General features: G+C 39.3%; 1 protein-coding gene across 1 annotated transcript in view; it reads right to left on the bottom strand.

Moving 5' to 3' along the window:
- plg (plasminogen) overlaps window positions 1-24,745 on the bottom strand; it is a 219,310-nt gene extending 194,565 nt beyond the window's left edge. The window contains exons 1-4 of the mRNA XM_048536068.2: window positions 24,611-24,745; window positions 15,058-15,172; window positions 5,800-5,939; window positions 3,359-3,479 (exon numbers count right to left, since the gene is read on the bottom strand). Of these exons, the coding sequence (XP_048392025.2) occupies window positions 3,359-3,479; window positions 5,800-5,939; window positions 15,058-15,172; window positions 24,611-24,677 (443 nt within the window). The 5' untranslated portion in view covers window positions 24,678-24,745. The remainder of the gene's footprint in view (window positions 1-3,358; window positions 3,480-5,799; window positions 5,940-15,057; window positions 15,173-24,610) is intronic.
- Between the last annotated feature and the right edge of the window lie 240 nt (window positions 24,746-24,985).

The following is a 24,985-nucleotide window of genomic DNA, read 5'->3' as shown; positions in this document are numbered from 1 at the left end:
CTTTGCTTCTCTAAAAGGGAATTTGTGAACTAGCTGCCTATTTTTTAAATGACAGTCAATGTTCATGGACCCCTCACTGAGACTAGATTTTTATTCCTGATTTATTAATTAACTTCAAATCTCATCAACTAGTGTGGTGAGATTTGAACCTGTTTTTTGGATTCACTTAGGGTACAGTCAACAGGCAGAGTTTACTAATTTTTGGAAAAGCAATTAAAAGACTTAGTTTTGGCTTGTTATGACAGTTTCATACTTGAATTTTTTATGAGGACTTCAGTTTTGAAGGATTGTGGGAAATTGTGTTCTGAGGAACAGTCACTGGATCCAAAATGTAAACTCTGATTTCTCATCACAGATGCTGCCAGAACTGCTGAGCTTTTCCAGCAGCTTCTGTATTTGTTTGTTTTTAAGGTCACTTTACATGTTGGAACATTTTTTTAACAAGGCATATCGTGGAAGTCACATGGTTTCAGTTAATTTCTGGACTTGTTTGCTGGAAGTCCCTTTGTAGGTTTGATGACTATCACAGAGTTTGTTAATGTTTAAATAAGGTTTTTGATGCTGTGGGAGTTGACATCCAGCATGTTGAACAACAGAAGCTTCCCAGCTCAAAGTCTCTTATTTCTGAGAAAAGCTCTTATGTGCCTGGCGTGATACCTGGAATACTGATCAAAGCGCTTTTGGGAAAAACATTTGAGAGAGTTTGTCATAATATTTTCTGAACAACTACATAATCGTATATCCCAGAGACAACCTTACATGTTTGTAGCCCATCCATGTGTGCCAGAATGCCAGACAGACCTATCTGAATATTCCACTCGTAAATTTTTTGCCTTCAGAATGATCAATTGCTGGCCAAGTGTTTTTTTTAAGTGAATCTCAGCAGAAGAAATCAGTTTTCTTGTGTATGTATAATCCATATTTCAAATTTTCAAACATATTTCAAACTATTTCTTTGCCTAATGAATCTTCTTTACACAGTCAATCAAAAATCTTGTTTGTTAGAGATAGCCCGATTGATGGATTATTTTAAAATTCTAAACCTATGGAGTCACTGGTTGGTTCACTGACCTGCCTGGTTTTCACGCAAACAATGAAGCCATGAAAACCAGTCAGGTCAGTGAATCAACCAACAACTCCAACTGCAACCTGAGCTACAGATTTGTCACTAAAACATCCTAAACCTAATATTGAAAAATATATAATTGGTAATATTGGTAACATTGATAAACATTTAAATTTAAATTGTGACCGATGATGTAGTGGGACTAGAGGGACTCAGTGGACTCCTGCTATCTTATTTATAATATAGTCTTCTGTAGCTTGTAGGTTATAGAGCCGTACAGTTATATAGCATGAAAACAAATCTTTTGGTCCAACTCATCTATGCTGGCCAGATATCCTAAATTGATCTAGCCCCATTTGACAGCAATTGGCTCATATCCCTCTAAACTCTTCCTATTCATGTGCACATCCAAATGCATTTTAAATGGTGTAATTGTATGCACCACTTCCTCTAGCAGGTCATTCCATACATGTACTACCCTCTGCGTGAAAAGATTGCCCCTCAGGTCCCTTTTAAATCTTACCCCTCTCACCTTAAACCAATGCCCTCTGGTTTTGGACGCTTCTAACTTAGGAAAAAGACCTTGCCTGCTCACCCTATCCATGCCCTTCCTAATTTTATAAACCTCTATAATGTTACCCCTCAGCCGCTGATGCTCCAGCGAAAATAGACCCAATCTGTTAAACCTCTTCCTGTGTCTCAAACCTCCTATCTTGGCAACATCCTTGTTAATCTTTTCCGAACCCTTTCAAGTTTAACAACACCTTTCTTGCAGCAAGAAGACCAAACTGAATGCAGTATTCCACAAGTGGCCTAACCAATGCCCTGTATAACTGCAACTTGGCCTCCTACTCCTACGCTCAATGTACTGACTAATGAAGGCAATTGTGCCAAATATCTTCTTCACCACCCTGTCTACCTGCAACTCCACTTTCAAGGAACAATGCACCTGCACTCCAAGTTTTCTTTGTTCAGCAACACTCTCCAGGGCCCTACCATTAACTGTATAAGCCCTGTCCTGATTTGCCTTACCAAAATGCAACACTTAGCATTTATCTAAATTAACCTCCATCTGCCACTCCTCAGCCATTGGCCCATCTGATCAAGGTCCCTTTGTGATCTCAAAAACCTTCCTCACTGTCCACTATGCCACAAATTTTGGTGTCATCGGCAATCTTACTAACCATACCTCCTAGTTGCATATCCAAATCATTTATATAAATGACAAAAAGCCATGGATGTAGTGCAGATCCTTGTGGTACATCCTGCTGGTCACATGCCTCCAGTCAGAAAAACAGCCCTCCACCACCACCCGCTGTCTCTACCTTCAAGCCAATTTTGTGTCTGATTGGCTAGTTCCCCCTGGATTCTACGTGATGGGCTAACATCCCCAACTAATCTACTCCATAGAACCCTGTCCTTGAAAATTGAAATATAAAGCTAGATCCACTGCTGAAGTACAGGAAACGTAAGATCAAATGGTGTTCTGTATGAGACAAAATTGGAAAGGAGAACAATAACTGGGAGATTTGTTGAGCTGGAGACTAAAGGGAGAAACCTACAGTAAGCCTCTCAACAATTAAGTTAATCTTTTCATGGAGGGGATTCTAGAAATCATAAGCTTGGTTGTTGTTTGCAACAATAGTGGCTGACTGTTGAAAGCCAATGGTGTTAGCTAATATTTTAAACCAGTGCGCAGGATCATGGGGCTGCCCATTCTGAAACCATGGAATCTAGAGTCATGTGGTTTGTTAAGAAAAAACTTAGCCAAAAACTCTTTTTTAAAAAAACTCATGAAATCTTATACTTTCTAGAATATCTAAACAACTGAAGAGATCAGTGATTTATGCAGAATTGTGATATAACTCTGCGTGGGTCCAGGAAAAGTGAACAAACCTTAAAGATCTTACAAAGTGGAATTAGAAAGTAGAACTGATTTTAAAGCATCACAGTTTATAAGTTAGTGTCAAGCTTATTGTCCTTGGTTTAATTAAGAGTATTATATACAATAAATTTGTTTTTTATTTATAAATACAGAATTTCACGATGAGGTTCCATGAATTAAAATTAGATGTCCAGATTTCCCTTCAAATATTAGCAGTCTATAATGGAATCATAACACAAATGATTAGAGTTTAATTAATTATGAGGCCCAGGCTTCATATTCAAGAAATATCTATGTGCTTTGTTCAAACTGAGGTAAGGGGTTTTACTCCAAATCATGATACCAGGTAATCAAAAACCTGAGGGTAAATTGCAGATAGTGGATTATTACTTTGTTCTCTTACTTACTTGGTTGGGGTATAGCCATGAAGGTGCGGTGTTTGTGAATTCCAACGCTGACATGTAACACCATCCTCTGTTTGGGAAATTTTACCACGATAATTCTCGCCACTGCAGAACATGCACTCCTCTGTAATAAAAATGTCAAATAGCACAATGCACTGCTGTTATGCAGCAAAGGAGCAAAGTTATACAAATGTGCAGTAAAATATTGAGAGCCATGTCTTTTGTTCAATCATGAAATGCCATTGCTGGTAAAGAAAATCTCCAAATTCTGCCTTGGAAGACATCTACCCAAAGCTCTTGGGAACCTTTCAACTACATGATACAGTGCCTGTCTGATTGTATTATAGAGTGGACTGATTCTCACTGCAACAAAGGGATGAAACTACAGGCAGTGTTTAAAGGGGTGTGGTTTTGTTGAAAGATAAAAAAAGTGGGCTCTTCAGCCTCTGAAAACCCTACATCTGACACCTAACACAATACACAAGACTTGACTCTTGAATTTCCCTGCTAAGATAAAAATCTGGGCCACAGAATCATCTGAGCACAGAAGGAGTTATTTGGCCCATCAAGCCCATACCTGACATGAACAGTGTTTGTTGTCATTCTTGACTATAGTAATTCTGTACTGAGTTGCTACATGGCAAAACTGTACAGCTGCTGCATTATTTTACTATGTGGAGAAATTGTTTGTGCCTCTTTAAAATTAGTATACTACATTCACTACTCATGCTGCAGTCGGCTATACCCTGGGAAGAATAAACCCAGGTTAGGTGATCATGTTGCTGAACACCTCTGAGATCCTAGTCATTCAACTTTTCTGTCCCACTTCAACTCTGGTCCCTATACTATCTTAATTAAGCTCAACAGAAGTTCAAGAAACATTTTAGGTACTTTACAGGCTTCCAAACTCAAAATCAACTTCAACAAGGGGAGGCAACGCCTATTGGAATTATCATTAGGCTGTTAATCCAGAGACCCAGATAACATTCTGGGGACGAGGGTTCGAATCCTGCCATGGCAGATGGTGGATTTAAATTCAATAAAAGAAGTCTGGATTAAGAATCTTATGATGACAATGAATCCATTGTCGATTGTCAGGAAAAACCCATCTAGTTCACTAATGTCCTTTAGGGATGGAAACTGCCATCCTTACCTGGTCTGGCCTTCATGTGACTCCAGGCACACACAAATGTGATTGACTTTTAACTGCCCTCTGGGCTATTTGGGATGGGCAATAAATGCTGCCTAGCCAGCAGTACCCTCATCCCATTAATGAATTTTTAAAAATTATGGCTCATTTCCATTCCTCATATCGTGTTGTCAAATGTCTTTTACTTCCAGCCTCTCCCTTCCCATGCCTGTATATTTTAAAAATATTTGTTACATCTCTACCAGTTTCTCCTTCCACAGCTATTACCTGAGATGTTGAATACTTCCAACAATTTGCTCCAATTTCTACAGCATTTTGCTTATAATCTTATGACGTGTTGGTTACGTTTTCCTCAAGTCATATTTTCTCTGTATTTACCCTATCAAACTTTATCATTGTCATTACCTATTAGGCCACTATTCAGCCTTTTTAGAGAAAGAATTATTGTGTCTATTCATCCTTTCATAATAAGGTATCATAATTCTGAATCTTCTGTGCATTTTCTCCAGCTTCTCTGTATCCTTTTAATAAAATGGAGAGCATCACTGTTCAGTGCTCTAAGCGTAGTCCAAACAAAGTTCAATACAAGCTGAACATAACTCCACTATTTTTCAATTCTATCCTTCTAGAAATAAATCACACTATTGAGCTTAGTCTTCAAAAGCTTTATAAATATGCATCACTAATGTTAATGATTTGTACGTCCACACCCTGTCTCTCTTGGATCCTCTGACACATTCAGGTTTTAATGTTCAAGTGGTTTGTGGCCTGTTTATTTTTCTCACTAAAATGCATGATCTCATCCTTATGTATATTGGAAGTAATTTGTCAACGTGTTTATTAATCTTTTCCTGTAATTTAACATATTCTTCATCAGAATTTACTATTTACAACACAATGCCATCTGCAAATTTAGATATTTTACTTCAATTCTTGAGTGAACAACTGAAGCATGTGGAACATTGATTCCACCATTCCACCAAACTGAGCATCCTTAATCCTATGATAACAAGGTTTGGAGCTGGATGAACACAGCAGGCCAGGCAGCATCCGAGGAGCAGGAAAGCTGACTTTTCGGGTCTGACCCAAAACGTCAGCTTTTCTGGTCCTCTGATGCTGCCTGGCCTGCTGTGTTTATCCAGCTTTACACCTTGTTATCTCACATTCTCCTGATTGGCAGTTCCTACTATCTCATCCTTAATCCTATTCTTTGTTTTCTATTGTGAAGCCAGCTTGCGACTTGTTCTTTTGTCATGACTGAACATTCAGATTGTTGTGCTCCACATAGCAATACCTTCACAGTTTTGTATCTGACAGTATTCCCAGCGTTTATTCACATCTTGAGTGTAGCACCAGGGCCCTATGGTATCATTGTCAGGATTTCTGCAATAATTTTCTTCCAGGTCAGCATGTGGGCTATTTTCAGGGGTGTAACTATTAAAAGAAAAAGTTAATTCATTATCGCCCTTAAAAAAAATGTTCATTTGAAGATAATGTATGCTTTGTATGGAGAATTGGAGCAAAATTTGAATGAGAAATCAAGAAATAACTTGTACATTTATACAGCATTTTTCACTTCCACGGCATGTATTAAAGTACTTTACTCCAATGAATTATTTTGAATCATAAGCATGACTGTAGTGTGGAAAATATTACACCAATTTGCATATTGTTAACTCCTATAAACAGCAATGTAGCAAAAGCTCAGATAATCTGTTTTAGGTGTTGGTTGAGAGATTACCAGGGACACAAGATGCACCGGGAAATAGATTGGGCATGTCGGAAAGGCAAGGTCACGGTGATCATGGGGGACTTCAATATGCAGGTGGACTGGGTGATTAATGTTGCTGGTGGATCCAAAGAAAGGGAATTTGTGGAATGTTTACAGTTTGGCTTTTTGGAACAGCTTGTGATGGAGCCCACAAGGGAGCAGGCTATTCTGGACTTAGTGCTATGTAGTGAGCCTGATTTTATAAAAGATCTTAAAGTAAGGGAACAATTAGGAGGCAGCAAGCATAATATGGTAGAGTTCAGTCTGCAGTTTGAAAGAGAAGGCAAAATCAGATGTAATGGTGTTACAGTTAAATAAAGGTAATTACAGGGGCATGAGAGAGGAACTGACAAAAATCGACTGGAAGCAGAGCCTGGCGGGGAAGACGGTGGAGCAGCAGTGACAGGAGTTTCTGGGTGTAATTGGGACACAGTACAGAGGTTCATCCCAAAGAAAAGAAAGATGATCCGGTGGGGGGTGGGGGTGTGGATTAGACAGCCATGGCTGACAAAGGAAGTCAGGAAATGTATCAAAAAAAAAGAGACAGCCTATAAAGTGGCCAAGAGCACCAGGAAATCAGAAGATTGGGAAGGCTACAAAAACAAACAGAGGATAACAAAGAGAGAAATAAGGAAGGAGAGGATCAAATATGAAGGTAGGCTAGCTAGTAATATTAGAAATGACAGCAAAAGTTTCTTTCAATACATAAGAAACAAACGAGAGGCAAAAATAGACATTGAGCCGTTCCAAATTGATGCTGGAAGGCTAGTTATGGAAGATAAGGAAATAGCTGAAGAACTTAAGTAATTTACGTCAGTCTTCTCAGTGGAAGACATAAGTAATAACACAACAATTAAGGAGAGTCAGGGGGCAGAGTTGAGTATGGTAGGCATTACAAAAGAGAAAGTGCAAGAAAAGCTAAAAGGTCTAAGAATTGATAAATCTCCTGGCCCCGATGGGCTACATACTAGAGTTCTGAGGGAGGTGGCTGAGGAAATAGCGGAGGCTTTGGTTGTGATCTTTCAAAACTTCCTGGAGTCAGGGAAAGTCCCAGATGATTGGAAAATCACTGTTGTAACCCCCTTGTTTAAGAAAGGATCAAGGCAAAAGATGGAAAATTATAGGCTGATTAGCCTAACCATGACTGTTGGTAAAATTCTAGAATCCATTGTTAAGGATGAGATTTCTAAATTCTTGGAAGTGCAGGGTCAGGTTAGAACAAGTCAGCATGGATTTGGTAAGGGGAGGTCATGCCTGACAAACCTGTTGGAATTCTTTGAAGAGGTAACAAGTAGGTTAGACCAGGGAAACCCAGCAGATGTTATCTATCTAGACTTCCAAAAGGCCTTTGACAATGTGCCTCATGGGACACTGCTGAGTAAGGTGAGGGCCCATGGTGTTCAAGGTGAGCTACTGGCGTGGATTAAGGATTGGCTGTCTGACAGAAGGCAGAGAATTGGGATAAAAGGCTCTTTTTCGGAATGGCAACTGGTGTCTAGTGGTGTCCCGCAGGGTTCAGTGTTGGGGCCGCAGCTGTTCACATTATATATTAATGATCTAGATAAAGGGACTGGGGGCGTTCTGGTGAAGTTTGCCGATGATACGAAGTTAGGTGGACAGGCAGGTAGTACTGAGGAGGTGGGGAGGCTGCAGAAAGATTTAGACAGTTTAGGAGAGTGGTCCAGGAAATGGCTGATGAAATTCAACGTGAGCAAATGTGAGGTTTGCACTTCGGAAAAAAGAATACAGGAATGGACTATTTTCTAAATGGTGAGAAAATTCGTAAAGCCGAAGTGCAAGGGGATCTGGGAGTGTTGGTCCAGGATTCTCTAAAGGTTAACTTGCAGGTAGAGTCCGTGATTAAGAAAGCAAATGTAATGTTGTCATTTATCCCAAGACGGTTGGAATATAAAAGCAGTGATGTGCTTCTGAGATTTTCTAAACCTCTAGTTAGGCCCCATTTAGAATACTGTGTCCAATTTTGGGCCCCACACCTCAGGAAGGACATACTGGCGCTGGAGCATGTCCAGCAGAGATTCACACAAATGATCCCTAGAATGGTAGGTTGAACGTACAATGAACGGCTGAGGATCCTGGGATTGTATTCATTAGAGTTTAGAAGGTTGAGGAGAAATCTAATAGAAACTTATAAGATAATGCATGGCTTAGAAAGGGTGGACGCTGAGAAGTTATTTCCTTTAGGCTGGGAGACTAGACCTGTGGGCATAGCCTTAGAATTAGAAGGGGTAAATTTAAAACGGAAGTGAGGAGACATTTCTTCAGTCAGAGAGTGGTGGGCCTGTGGAATTCATTGCTACGGAGTGCAGCGGAGGCCGGGACATTAAATGTCTCCAAGGCGGAGATTGATAAATTCTTGTCTCACAAGGAATCAAGGGCTATGGGGAGAGTGCAAGGAAGTGGAGGTGAAATGCCCTTCAGCCATGATTAAATGGCAGAGTGGACTTGATGGGCAGAATGGCCTTACTTCCACTCTTATGTCTTATGGTCTTATAACTATTGAGCAGGACTAAAGAAGTACTACCTTTTGTTCACATAGTATCATTGGATCTTTTACATCTACTTGAATGGGGAAATAAGGCCTTGATTTAAAGTCTTTTAGAAAAGGCAGAAATTCTTGATGGCCCAATAATCCTTCAGTACTGCCCTGGTGTGTCAGCTGATACTATGTAATCAAGTTACTGATATGATAGAAGCTACAACGTTCTTACTCAAAGGAAACAATGCTATCACTGAGCTAAGACTGATTCTTCTCAATATTGAGGTATAAATGTTAATTCCACTATATTAATAGGTTATTGAATTGGACGTGTTAACCTCCTAACTTTGACAGCACCAAGCACCTGCACCCTGACATTGTGCAGCATAATTCCATCCAATTAGCTTTAAATTTTTTGCGACTTTGACAGCACTTCATCAAAATGGACTTATTCATATTTCCAGTTAGGAGTTGGCTTTGGAAGATCTGAAATTCAAAATGCCTGAAGTCGAAAATATAAGGTAAAGTATGACAGGCTAAAGTGACTGGCTCTCAGACCTCTTGGCCCAGATTATGTCTAGAGGCCATTTTGTCAGGAAATGAGGGCTGTTCTGAGATCAGGGGATCCCAAAAACCATGTTTTCTGAATATCCTGTAGAATTGAAGCACAAAGATTTTTATCTTGTCTCTATTAAACCAGAAGTGAATGGGTTTGAGATGGGTTCAATTTCTGGTTCAGATTTTACGCATTTTAATCTCTGGCATGATCTTGTTATGGACCAGACCCAATTTCCTCAAAATATATTCAGATGATAGTCTAGATCCTAACTTTCTGTTATTTTAAAGATAAGTGTAAGGTGTTGCATTCCAGATGCAATTTGATTGATCAAACTATGCGATGTTAAGCAAAACACACTATTTTTACACTGCTGTTAAAATACAGACAAAATTTAAAAAAAGCAAAACATCGGCTTAACTGTAACTCTATCGAAATACTTAACGAAAGAATAGATTATTAACTACTAATAACTAACTGTTCCAACATAGTAACAAACCATAAACATACCCTTGGCAAAGGCAAAATTCAGTAAAATATGTTGTCTCACAGGCAATACTGCAGTCCAGAAGGAAAAACATCAAGAGAAAACTCTGAGAGACACAATAGCAGAAAGAGATGTGCTGCAGCTTCCAAACTTAGCTTTAAGACCCCAGCAACGGCTACCGATAAACTAGAATTAAAGATCTTGGTTCTGTGGGGGCTTGACCCAGGTTCTATTGTTGCTTTTATTAATTCTATTTATTATTCTAACCTTAGCAAAAGACCTCAAGGCGTTACAAGCTGTTTACTTTATTGGCTTTTGGGGCAGACTGAATGGCACCTCTGATCTCAATTTTTCTTCATGAGAAAAAACAGGACAAAATGCATCTATTAAAGCCATAGAATCATCACATGCACTCCCCCGCCTTAAAAATACACTATCAATATACAAAGATGACTTCATTTTTAAAAACCTTTCGTCTTACACTATTAGTACACTATAATGCATTTACATTACATTGACTCTAAGCATGCAAACATTCCCTGGCACAGTCCATAAGATCCACCGAATGCCTCTGTCTTCCTTCATCAAAGTTGCACAATGCGTCGGCAATTTTGTTCTGTTTAGTTTATGGGCTTTAGAGCAGACCAATCAACATCTCTGTCTCAACCTTTCTTCGTTAAGAAAGGACAAAATATGCCTCTTAAAGCCATAGTATTGTCACAATCTGAACCAACCTATTTTGGGAAGTTGGAGTTAAACCCTTATAATTGAAGGCTGAAGTCCATTAGGTTATTCACTCATTTGACATTTATGGAGGATCCCGACTGTTGTATGTCAGAATTTTAACTTTTGAGCTATGGGCCAGGTGGGCTTGTTAAGAAATAGTTATGTTCCTGTTGGTCTGAAACAGAATTGGACAAAGTTAAGAAGTAGTTATCTTTTAAACATTTCTTCACTCAGTTTGAATGAGAGAAGATTGAGCCAAATTCTAGTGTTTTACATTAAATAAGCAAGGAATTTATGAGGGGGTGCAGATAAAGCTGGCTGAAGTGAATCACAAAATTAGGTTAAGGGGTTGGTCAGTATGAATGCAGTGGCAGACATGTAAGCAGTTTCGTAACACTCAAATACTCATTCCAATGAGAAATAATGATTCTAGACAAAAGATAGCTTATGTTGCAGCTGCCCATGACTAAAGATGACCTAAAATGGCTGCCCAGGGCCCTTTAGCTAACAAAAGATGGCCAAAAAGGGATTGGCAGCTACACATAACAACTTTCACACCAAGTCAACACAGTGTGGAGCTGGAGATACACAGCAGGTCAGACAACATCTATTCTGAAGAAGGGTCCTGACTCGAAATGTCTGATGCTGCCTGACCTGCTGTGTTCCTGCAGCTCCAACTCAATACTATGTGTTGACTCTGACTGCAGCATTTGCATTTCTTGGTATCTTCGAGAAACCGTCACACTAGACTTGTCATCTTGGTTTGCAGGTACAACATGTAATTAAGAAGGCAAATGTAATATTGACCTTCATTGCTAGCGAGATAAGAAGGTTATGCTTCAGCTGTGTAGCATGTTGACAGGCCTTACCTAGAGTACTGTATACAGTTTTGATCACTTTACTTGCGAAAGGATGTAGTAGCACTGGAGGGGATGCACAAGAGGTTCACTAGGTTCATTCTGGAATTGAGGAGGTTTGCTGCAAACTGTGTAGACTGGGGCAATGCTCATTGGAATTCAGAAGAATGGTATCTTACAGAAAGAAATAAAATTCTGAAAGGAATAGATAAGCTTGTAGCAGGGATGTTGTTTCCACTGGTGGGTGAAACTAGAACTGGGGTGCATAGCCTCAGAATAAGGGGGGGCAGTGGGACTGAGTTGAGGAGGAACAACCCAAAGAGTTGTGAATCTGTGAAAATCCCTGCCCAGTGAAGCAGTTGAGGCTAAAATTGTATCAGAGAAAGCAGGAACTGCGGATGCTGGAGAATCTGAAATAACAAGGTGTAGAGCTGGATAAACATAGCAGGCCAAGCAGCATCACAGTCTGGGGATTATAAGAAAATGGTGGATAAATTGAACAGACAGTGTGCATCATCCTTCTTTGTAGAAGACACATAAAACATCTCGGAAAAATTATAAATAAGATACTTAAAGAATGAGAAATTAAAGCAACCACAATCATCATGGAGAGGTTACTGAGGAAATGATTGTAACTAAAAGCGTACATGTTCTCAGATCCTACTGGATCTCAAACTAGGTACTTTAAAAAGCAGCTGGTGAGATAGCAGATGTTTCCTAAGATATGGCCCGTCAAATTAAAAAATAACAAATGTAATTCCTCTATTCAAGAAAGAAGGGAGGCAGAAAGCAAGAAACTACAGGCTGATTAGCTTAGTATCTGTCATATTCTGAAATTTCTGCAATCTATAATTAAGGAGGCAATTACTTAGAAAAGATCAATGCAGTCAGAGTCAACTTGGTTTTATGCAAAGAAAATCATATTTAACTAATTTACTTAAGTTTTTTGCAGTAGTAATGGACAAAGTGGATAATCGGGAATTTGTGAATTCCAGAAGGCACTTGACAAAGTGTCACATCACAGGTTATGATATAAAGTAGGACCTCAGTTTAATTTTGGTGGTGTGAACTCTAGAACCAATACTTTGGGATAAAATTAATAGTTAGATGGACAAAGGCGGATAAATTAAAGAAAGCCAACATGGCATTCCTAATGAAAATTCATATTTAAATAACTCACCAAAGGTATTGAATGAGATAATGGGGACAAGTGATGGGGTCAATCCTGTTGATGTGATGTACGTAAAAGGCATCTGATACATGGCCACACAACAGGCTTGTGATCAAAGTTACAGCTCATGAAGTGGTGAAAGTATCAATAGTAATGTGGATTCGGAATTAGCTGAGTGACAGGAAACAAAGAGTTCTACCCAACAGATGTCGTTTGGGTTGGGGAAGGTTTGTAGTGAAATTTCCCAGGGGTAATGGGGGACCAATGCTTTTCCTGATTTATAATATTGACCTAGACAGTGGACTGCAGGGCGCTATTTCAAAGTTTGCTGATGATCGGGGGCTGAAAAGAGTTGCTAGGGAGAAACTAGGGAGGGTGCAGAAGAAATTCATCGGAATGTTGCCTGGGCTGAAGCAACTCAGCTATGAAGACAGACTAGATGGTTACAGTTTTCCTTACAGCAGAGAAGGCTAAGGGAGCACCTGGCTGGGGTATGCAAAGTTCTGAGGGACAAAGATTGGGAGAAATCTTTCCCCTAGTAGAGGGTTCAATAACTACAGGGCACAGATTTAAGCTAAGGTGCGGGAGATTTAAAGGAGAAATATTTTCACCCCGAGGAAAGCAAGTATCTGGAGCTCATTGCCTGAAAGGATGGTGGAGGAGGGAGCCATCACTACATTTAAGAAGTATTTGGATGACTTCTTAAAGCACTATAACATACAATGGGACTGGACAAGTGCTGGGAAATGGGGCTGGAGCAGATAGGTGGTTGATAATTGCCACAAATATTATAGGCTGATGGGTCAATTTCTGTGCTGTAAAGTTCAATTATTCTATGAGTTGGGCCTGTATCCATTTAAAGTTTGGAAGAATGTGAGGCAATCTTATTGAAACATGTATGATTTTGAAGGCATTTGTCCAGGTGGAAATAAATTAGAACTAGGTCACAATTTAAAAATAAAGTGTCTCCCATTTAAGATCGAGATGAGGAGAATATTTTTCCCCTTAGAATGTCATAAGCCAGTGGATTCTTTTCCCCAGAGAGCAGGGGAAGCAGCGTGATTGCATGTTGTTAAGGGAGAATAGCTAGATGGTTAACTAATAAGTGTGTTAGGGATTGGCAGAAAAATGGAATTAAGTGCATGACTGGATCAACCATGATCTTTTTGAATTGCAGAACAGGTTTGTGGGGCCAAATAACCTACTCATAGTTCAATATGATTGCAAATTTCCACTTCCAGATCACAACCTGCTCCCCCGCTGCAATTATATCAAAGGATTGGGGCACAAATTTTACAAGAATCATCAGAAATTAAAAGACACCTAACAATGATATATTATTCAATGGTTCAATACGTGTGTCTACTCACTCTTCACTATTTGCTGTGTGCAATTGTGTTTGCAGAGTGCAACAAAAACTAAGCCAAAGCAACATTTTATAAGCACTGCAAATAAGATTCCCTTTAAAAATAGAAACTGATCTCTCATTTCTGCATATCTCTGAGGTACAAAACAAAACAATACCCCTTATCCTTGTATTCTAATCTCTCTACAGCCTAGGCCCACCTTATTTCCATGATCTAAAATATATGATCTAGTCAATGCTGTTTGTGGGAGCCTATTGAGCTCAAATTTATTGCTGTGTTTCCCAGACTGCTACAGCGACTAGATTTCAAAAATTCTGAATTGCCTGCAATGATTTACAAGAGGGTGAAGTCATCAGGGGTGATATACAAATCTTTTCTATCTCTGGTAACTAGCAGAAAATTTATTGTGTTTTTCCTCCTTACATGCTCCTTAGTTGCAATGTTCCCTCAATGGTATAAGTATTTGAGGCCATATCTGTTTGTGAATTCTGCATTTCTTGCCACTCTGTTAGGGGGCTAACTATTTTTATGGAGAGTCAAAGAGTATATAGCATAATTATTCCATTGTCCAGTCCTTGTGAACAAGTTATCCAATTCCTATTTAAGAGTGATTGTTGAAGTGGTCGCCACCCTTTTTCATACAGCATCCCAGATTATAGCAACACACCACGCAAAAACATCTCTCCTTATCTCCTTCCTGGCTCTTTTGCCAATCATTTTAAATCTTTGTCCTGTGACTACTGACCCTCCAGTCGGTGAAACAATTTTCTCTGTTTATTCTAGCAAAGCCCTTCGTATTTTTAAACATTTCAATAAATATTTTGTTGATCTCCTTTGCTGTAAGGGGTACAATCCTAGCTTCTCCTGTTTCTCCACAGCATTTTTAACCTAATCCATTGGCTGTGAAATTATTTAAATACCTTTTTTTGTAGTTTATACATTGTGAGAAAGTAGATTTAAGTTTAACAAATGTTGCCACCCAATAGTCCCCAAAATAAACTAATGAGAAACAAATCCAATTTAATTATGTTCAGCATTCATTTCATTTGTTACATATTTTAATGTTGTTTGTCTTTTTTGCTGTGTAAATTGAACATTTTAATGAAGATTAAAGACTGACTTTGGTTTGTGTGGTGTGTTGCTGGCCCATCTTTGACAGGTTCTCCCCGAAATGGTTTTTGTTGTGGTTCCTCTGTAGTTGACACCATTGCCTGACTTGCATTCCAAAAGAAAAGCTAAGGAAGAAGAAAATAAAGGTATTGATAAATTTTGCAGCTTTTGAAAAATGTTACAGAACAGGACTAAAGTCGCTCCATCAATCTAGAACAATAGAAATCTTCCTTTCATTCCAACATCTTTTCTTTGCTTTCCCTTCTTTGTCACTGCCCTTCTTTCATAGGACTACATAGTTCATGCCCATTATCAGACTAAAAGGATCTTGATAGAAGTAGTAACATGACATTGAAGTGGGAGGATATTTGATTTGATGTACTATTGTCATATGTACTTAGGTACAGTGGAAGGTTTTGTTTTACATGCAGTATAAGTAAATCGTACCATACAAAAATCATGGGGTGATAGAACAGAGTGTGGAATACAAAGTTATGGCTACAAAGAAGGTGTATAAAAAGCAAGATCAACATTACATTTGCAATTTGAGAGATCCATTCAGGAGTCTAATGAGAACAGGGAAGAAGCTGATCTTGAACCTGTCAGTACATGTGTTTAAACTTCTGCCTGATGGAAGAGGTTGGAAGAGATTATAACTGTGGTGGGAGGAGTCTTTGATGTTGGTTGCCTTTCCGAGGCAGCAAGACACGTGGATGCAGTCAATGGATCGAAGGTTGGCTTGCGTGATGGACTGGGCTGTATTTGGAACTCGGTAGTTTCTTATGGTCCTAGACAGAGCAGTTGCTGTACCAGGCTGTGATGCATTCAGATAGAATGTTTTCTATGGTGCATCTATAAAAGTTGGTGCAAGACCTTATGGACATGCCAAATTTCCTTAGCTCCTGAGGAAGAAGAGGCGTTGTTGTGTCCTCTTGACCAGTGCATCTGTGTGGATAGTCTAGGACAGATTGTTGGTGATCATGACTCCTAGGAACTTGACCCTCTAGACCATGTCCACCTCCGCTCCATTGATATAGAAAGCAGTGTGTCCACTTCCTTGCTTCTTGAAGTTGATGATCAGCTCTTTAATTTTGCTGATGTTGAGGTTGTTATATTTACACCACACCACCATTCTTTCTTTCCTGTATTCTGTCTTGTCATTGTTTATATCCGTCTTACAATGGTGTTGTTGTCAGCGAATTTGTAGATGGAATTCGGAAAAAATTTGGCCACACAGGATATTTAATATTGGAAGCAACACAGGTGAGCCCAGTGAAATTTTCTGGCAGCAGTGGGATTGGCCAGACCTTTCATCTTCCTGAAACAGGAGCCTGGTGGGACTGGCCGTAAGTATGGTTAATCTCAACACTCCTGATTTTACTCAAGCTGCTATTAATGAACTGGAACTCTTTCTAGTCTTTGCCCTGGTCTGTAATAAACTATTTGTTAACATGCAACAAGTAACAGGCCAGAGGGAGACTCTGGGTCATCCAGCATAGCCCATGTGATTGGTGTATTTTCTGCATCACAGCCTGCTGTGGTTTAATGCTATTTTGTGACTATGATTGGTTGATTTAGATTCATCCTATGATATGCTTTTTTCATTTTTCAGACCCAATCTGAGGCCAGGCATGTTATGTATTGATTAACTCACTGCCAAGGAAATTAATCATTTAGCACCCCAATCAGCATGTCAAGGGCTGACGAGCAAATGCAGATCTCAACAGAAGCATCCCAGTCCATCAGAAGCTGCTGGACAATCAGAGAGCAGCAACTTTTACTTCCTATAGATCATTGACAAAGACTGATTCTACAGGATATCCAACAGCAAGAAAGTGATCTTATATTTTTCATAGGATGGAGGCAAGTCAGAGTCAAGAACAGGAGGTGGCTTTTTGAGACCATCAAAATCCACCCCTTTGTCCTATCAGCCATTGCTACCAATTACCCCAGACTGGAACAAATGGAGACCCCTCCTGCCCAACCTGGTAGGCATGTCGCCCTGGTTACCTAGCCAGGAAACCAACCACTTTTCTTGCCTGGCAGCAAAGCAGGTAATCCTGGAGATGGAATGTTAAGGCCCTTAAGTAACCATTTATTGACTACTTAAGGGCTTTAATTGCCAAAGTGAGTCAAAGTCTCCAAAGGACTTCTTGCTCAGAAATAAATTAGTGAGTTGGCTAAAAGGGGGTGTGTATATTTCCAGAGTGAATTCACTAATTATTTCAGAGATAATAGGAACTGCAGATGCTGGAGAATCCAAGATAACAAGGTGTGGAGCTGGATGAATACTGCAGGCCAAGCAGCATCTTAGGAGCAGGAAAGCTGAAGTTTTGGGCCTAGTCCCTTCATCAGATGAAGGGTCGAGGCCCAAAACACTCAGTTTTTCTGCTCCTAAGATGCTGCTTGACCTGTTGTGTTCATCCAGCTCCACACCGTGTTATCACTAATTATTTCCTTTTCTCTCTATCTCCAGGGAGAGAGAAATTGTATCCATAGATTTTTTTTTCATTCCTCACTGTAGATTTCACTGACATATTTGTTGCCCATCTGTAATTGTCCTTGAAATGAATAGTCAGTTTAATCATTTTATGGGCAAGTTAATCTTTAAATGCATTTCAGTAGGTCTCAAGTCATATGTTGGTCACAACAGGTGATAACCTTTGATTTCCGTCCCTAAAGGACATTAATGAACCAGTTGGGTTGTCACAACTATCAATAATGGTCTCATGGTCACCATTAGTGAGATTTGTTTTCAAATCTAAACTTTATGGATTGAAATTCCAATCAAGCTGCCAAGATAGGGATTGGGCCTAGGCATCTTAACTGAACCTAGGCCTTTGGATTGCCAGTATAACAACGTTATCAAGATGCCATCTTATTTCCAGTTTACTAAAAAATAAACATTTATGGTATCATTACTGTGAGCTTATCAGGGAAAAAAATTGCAAAAACACACAAACGAAGTTATATGAACTTTATAATGTCATGGAATATTCTAAGGGAGAGCAAAAATGCAAACAGATTGAGGAAAACAGTCTGAAAATTTCCTCCCCAATCCCTTAGGTGAACAAAGCTAGACTAGGAGAACAGTCTACTAGATAGTTATGTTATAATATTACCTGACTGTTGTTGAAGGTCGTCTCTACACCAACCTGAAACTGGTCTAGTGCAGAAATTCTAATTGTGAATTTTCTTGGTGCCTTCATCATATGAAATCTGCAACTATCACAGAGTCAAACTGCCTTATCTCCTGTTGGAACTAATAAATAAAAGTATCCATACCTTTAAAAATAATAGTGCCCTTATGAGATTTTTCCTGTATTGCAAGTTCTGGAGAATCTAGAACAATGGTAGATGTTTAGCATCACTAATGTTTGCTTACAGGAATTCAGTAAATTAACGTTCATCCCATAAAAGTGCACTGGTGTCTAAAGATGTGTAGGGTAGGTGGGTTGGCCATGCTAAATTGCCCATAGTACCCAGGGATGTTTAGATTAGCAGGGTTAGACATGGAGAATTCAGGAGAAGTGGAATGAGTCAGGTGGGATGTTTTTCAGAGGGGCAGTGTGAACTTGTTGGACCGAATGGCCCATATCCACACTGAAGGTTCTATGATCTATGAAAAAAAGTTCCAGCCTCTCCTTATAACTCAAACTATCCAGGCTCAGCAACATCCTTGTAAATGTGAAGTATTGCAAATATCTCTTTCAGTGGTATAATCACTGCTTCAGAAATATGATTCTGCAGTTGCTTGTCTTCAAATCATTTTAAGTGGTCATAGAGTTAGACTCATACAGCACTGAAACAGACCCTTTGTCCAACCAGTCCTTGCTGACCATTATCCCAAATTAAACTAATCCTATCTGCCTGCACTTGGCCCATATCCCTCCAAACATTTCTTATTCATGTACTTAGCCAAATTTCTTTTAAACGTTACAACAGTACCCACATCCACCATTTCCTCTGGAAGTTCATTCCACACATGAACCACAGTCTGAGCTCCTTTTGTCGTCTTTTTAAATATTTCTCCTCTCATCTCGAAAATATGCCTCCTAGTCTTGAAATCTCCCACACTGGGGAAATCCACAGTGATCTGAATGCCTGAAATCATTCGGCTGGAAACTGCAATGAAAGTGGATGAGTACTCTTGGAATTTAATGCAGAAAAGCAACTGTCCATAACCAACATGTTTGTCAGCAAAAAAAAAATCACGTCCACATCATATTGCATATCTCAGCTCTAAACTCTGGCATCTGGTAGTATACCAGTGTGACCTAAAGGATATCCTACATATTGCTGAGATAACCAGTGCTGACAGTCATACAGATCACTGCTTATTCACTCAAACATGAGCTTTCATCTGAAGCATAAGCCCAAGAACAGACCTAGAGACAACCTATCAAAGACATTTTGAATCAACAACCTGCAAACCTCATCCTGTAGAGGTAGGCATCAAGCAAACTTACAAACCAGAATAGAACACCTTGATTCCACTTCAATTGCCAATTCCACTCCAGAAGAACTTTGGGAACTCACACTCCGGTACTAACTACTTTAAATTAGAGCATTAGACACAGCACCAAGAGGGACAGGGACTGATTTGATGAAAATGACAAGGGAATTCAAGGTCTGCTAGCAATAAAAAATGTCAGCTCATCAGGTTCACTTTTTTCAGCCAGTTAACCAACAGATAAAGGCATAATAAAAACAAAATACTGCAGATGTTGGAAATCTAAAACAAACACAGAAAAAGCTAGAGAATGATCATGTGACATTGATGTAATGATGTATATTGTATCTCATTAGCATATATATCACCATGCTCAGGCTTATATTGCATTATTCATGTGTGTGGAGTAGTGGGGATTGGACAGAGAAGGAAGTAATGGGGAAGGGGAGGAGAATATTCCTTGTATGGATTTGTTAATTTCTCTATTGATTAGAATTCCTGTACACAGCCACATGGAGAATGTGCTCAATAATAGCTCACAAAAATGCCAAGGCATATAAAGTAAGCAAATACTGTATTTCGTGACTACATTTCTGAAATGAACTGTGTAGAATATCCTTAACGCAAGTTGAAAAGTGCCCCAAACTCCAACAATTTCTGGAGTATATGATCTCCCCAATGACTATGAACTGTGAGGAAATTCAAATGCACTGTTACTGTTTATAGCTCCCAAATGGAGTCATATTAAATAATTTCACAACCAACCAAATATTAATTCCAGATATAGAGATCTAGAGATCTTGCATAAGTCATACAAGACATTTAATCCAGGATATAATGGGATTTCTGTCCCGTAAGAAGATCATACCGTGTGTAAAATGGATTGTCAAGACAATTTCCTATTCTGCTGCCTCCCTTTCTTCTTGAAGTGCATTGGCTACATCACTAAATTTTCATCTCTTTGGTGGAGCAATGAGAATATTCAGTTTTTTTTGCATGTCTTGTAAGTCTAGCCAACAATTATCATGCTGTTACATTTTCATTAACAACTCTTGCTTCCATCAGGAGGTTACCTGGTCAAAGCCCATTCCAATGATTTCAACACATGGCCAACGTTGGTTTTCTGACAGTAGTTCTGACAGAGTGCTGCACTGTCAGGGGTGCGATCTTTCAGGTGAAACATCCAACCAAGATCTCATCTGCTGTGGCCTGTAGCTTAGCCTCCGTAAGTTATGGCCGTCTGAAGAATTTACTCAAGCTAACCTTTATTGCAGATGTCCTTATTTTCAAAGTGGTAATTATAATACAAAATGTCCCAAACAAACTTGAAGATTTCAAATCTCTCTCACTTGAAACACAATGCAATTTCTGTAATGAACTATGGCTCTCAGTCCTACTTACCAGCTTCCAGGCAATCTCAGAATAAATTATAAAGGGAAATGTGATAATAGGTTGCACTAGTGTGTTGAAGGTTCCAAAGACAAATCTCAAGGATGGCTTATTTTTTGGAAAGCATGTCAAATGATATTGTATTAGGAGGAAAACAAACCTTTCTGCTGAAGCAGCAAGGCTGAAGGATAATTAGTTGACAGTTGAGTCCTACCAATCATTTTACAAAACAGCAGAGACGATAAAACCCAGGACCACAATCCACCTCCACTGTGCAAAGGGAAATTTTCTCAAAGAAACAGATCGACCATCAGATGCCAGGGGAAATAATTCAATGGTAGGGACATAGGAGAAAGGAAGTGGCAATAACTTCTGGAAAAAGTGCTTGGGTGCAGGGCTACCACTGGAAAAGACTCTTTTTCTCACTATTTGCGCACCTTTTCCTCAATTAGACAGACTAGTGGGTTTAGGATAATGACTAAATCCTATTATGCTAATGAAAAGCATACTTCATCTGTAAAGAGTCAGGGCCTCTTGGAGCTAGGACTGAGCCTGAAGATTTCTAGGAATTTTCTCTCCTACCGATTTATATCTATATTGTGATTACTTATAAAGATTGTTACTCAACATTGAGGACAGAATCACTCTGTCTTCTGTATGATCTCACTACCTAGTGGTGACAATAGTGGACACTTCACCCCATAAAATTTTCTACTAATCCCAAATAATGCAGGAACATTCAAAGCAGTGAGCCGGGCAAGAATCATCAGGGGAGGCGCAAAGCTGTAAACCTCACTGGGGTCTAGCCAATGCCATGTACAGAGATGAACTGGAGCTGAGCTCTGAAATCAGTCAGCCAGATGGTAACTATGCAGCATAATCAAGGAATGCTTAGAAAGCTTGTGGGTTCCAGTCTGAGCTACAGAGAGTCACGAACTGCCACACACAGGCTGTATCATACTTCAATACAGGAGCAGCTCTCAAAAATGCAAAATGCCCTTTCTTTACCTGACTCACTGCTCGGTGACAGAGACTTCACCATAGCCCAAAATGCACCACCTGTTTAGTCACCTCCAGGCTAGTCCATAAACTGGAGAGGTCCCACTGTGTGGTATCAGTAAAATGTTAAGAAAGAGTATGTCAAACTGGGGAACTAACATGACTACTGTTACTTATGCAGTAGTCCTGGAACCCAATGATGTATCCTTTAAAGACCATCAGCTGAGGATGCCTGCAGCCATTACTCCATCTTTTTGTTTTTGTGCCAAGTGCCCGTCTTTCAGTTAACTCTCCCCATTCATACAGAACATTGCATGGCCATCAGACAGTGCACTCCAATACAGTATTAGCCAACAAAGCCTGGCAACCTTGGCTCAACCAGCTGGAGCTGCAATGACATCTGTTTCTCCACAGCTCTGAGATGACTCAGTCCAAGTAGATTACTTCGATGCTCAGCCCTGGACCATAGGCATCTTCATTAATGGCTCATGACTGCTTTTAAATTAGATGTGGGTATGGCAGTTTCTGTCTTGTCCTACACCACTCCTTGATTCATTTGAAGTCTTTGAATACTCACCTCCACAAACCAGGAAATATATCTTTAAAGGGACAAATTGACACCCTTTCCCACAAAGGCAGGAAAATGATTAAAGCCTTTATATTGTCCATAATCGGGAATTTCAGTTAAAAGGCCTGTATAAACCTTCACATTCTCTCAAAGATCTGTAATCTAACAATCAGCGCACTCTGCGTCAATTTCACGTGAGTTCCATTTTGATTGCTCTCCCTGGAAAGTCCACACAGCATACCACATTACAGTGAAATCAGTAGTTTCATTCGGGGCTACTGGGGCTGACTTTCAATGGGAGTTATTTGCCCAAGTACAAAAACAAAGTTGCTGGAAAAGCTCAGCAGGTCTGGCAGCATCTGTGGCAGAGAAAAAAAGAGTTAACGTTTCAGGTCTGGTGACCATTCCTCGGAACAAATTGTTCCTCAGTTCTGAGGAATGGTCACCGGACCCGAAACATTAACTATTTTTTCTCCTCCACAGATGCTGCCAGACCTGCTGAGCTTTTCCAGCAATTTTGCTTTTGTTCCTGATTTACAGCATCCACAGTTCTTTTGGTTCTTACTTGGTGGTTATTTGCCCAACATCCATTGTGGCATTAGAAGCCATCTGCACTTAGGACAGATCCATCCAAACATTCATTCTCAGAGATGGAATGGTCTTTTTTTACACTGAGGAATAGGCATTGTGCTCATCTTAAAGCTGATTTTCTTCACATATTTTATGACAGTCTCGTACTCACCTGCGTGTCCCTTGCTTCAATTTGTATAAAAGTTTGATGCAATATAGGAAGTCTTTATTTGTAATCTGTGATTGTTTGTTATAGAATGCCTGTTGTATGTTTTCCCTTGTCAGTTATGTTAGTCCTTCAACATATCTGTTTTTTGGACATATCCATTAATATAGATTTCATCATATTTTGAAGAGAAGGACTGTTCTCTCAGGGTCTGAGCAACATTTACCCATCTGCCAACATTTCTAGAACAAATGGGTCTTGTTATTATTACATTGCCTTTTGTGAGAGGTGGCCATGCTGAAATTGGCTGCCATGTTTCCAGTAGTACAAGGCAGAACGTTGGATATAAAGCACTTATAGAGGTTTGTTGGAATGTGGAGAGATGTGGCAGCCAATTTGCACACACCAGTAATACGGGATCTTTTACATCATTTGTTCTCTGTCAAAATCTCTCAAACAGTGGAACAAAAGTGAATACACTTTCAATCATTCTGGCTGAAGAAACACATAGATGTTATAGGATGAGAAAATGTTATTGAGCAACGATGTTGAATAACATTTACCACCATCAACAACAACCTCCACACTCCCATTTCCAATGATGGACCTAAATGTCATGTGTTGTAGAACTTTTAAGCCAAGTGATCAGAAGTCAAAAACTGCAATATGGGAAATGCACATTAGATTAGCCTGCATAGTCTCAGTACTGGCAAGAGATCTACAGTCTAAACACAAACCTGTCTTCTCCCTTAAAGAAAGATTTGTACTTGTGTTTCATGATATCAAATACCAAAGTAGTTTAAATTAATGAAGTGCTTTTGAACAGTTGAGGCACAGTTGCACATCTAGCTCCTGCAATTAGCAATAATGGCCAGATAATCCATTTTATTGATGATCTTGAGGGAATTTGCCAGGACACAGGAGACAAACTCTTTCGCTCTTCTCAAAATTAACAGCATGGAACAATTTGTCAACTTGAAAGACAACATGGATCCTGTGTTTATTCAAAAAGCAGAAGCTCTATGGTTCCTGAGGCACTCCACTGCAGAATCAATTTGATTTTAATTCTCTGGAGCTAATCCACAATAATTTGAGCCCCAGGGTACTAAGCCACAGCTAACTGTTTTGTGCATATGCAAATATATGTATTTCCAGCATTTTTTAACTTTTTTATTCAATACAGCAAAAACAAACCTGCAAAGAAATTGGGTTTCTATGTTGGATTTTGCTGCACATATTCAACACTCACAACTCGGTATCTTGATTTGTGTGCCAAATAAATCCAGATCCCTTCTATTTTGTTTTAATCATTCAGTATAACAATTTGTATTGTCTAAAATTATATACATTGCAGTAATATGATTCATTTATTATAATATGTAGACACAAACCATCCAAATTGGTTTCATTTCACTTACCAAAAGATGGAAAAATCAGAAAAAGGAGTCCCATAAACGCAAGCATTTTAATCCTGATTTGAACCATTTTGGAAGTCTCTAATATGGCAATAAGTCATATTTACTGATTGAGGACTTTGCATCACCAAACAAACAAGCCTGGGCAGAAAGAGCTGCTTTGCATTTAGATACAGTAAATCATTCTCTAAACACAGATGTCACACACTTGCTAACATTACACAGGGGAATCAGAACGTTTTCAATGCTTCAGCTTTGTTTAGGAGAAAAAGTCAATATTTCAGTATGATTATTTAATCATTTTCACTTGACCTTTGTTAATCCTAATTAATACAGCAACTTCCACCGCCTTTGAATCTTTCTGGGAGCAAATACTGA

This window comes from Stegostoma tigrinum, chromosome 9 (assembly GCF_030684315.1).
Source record: "Stegostoma tigrinum isolate sSteTig4 chromosome 9, sSteTig4.hap1, whole genome shotgun sequence".
NCBI classification, from domain to species: Eukaryota; Metazoa; Chordata; class Chondrichthyes; order Orectolobiformes; family Stegostomatidae; genus Stegostoma; species Stegostoma tigrinum.
Note: the sequence above shows the minus strand (reverse complement) of the source record. Positions and strands in the feature narration are given on the sequence as shown.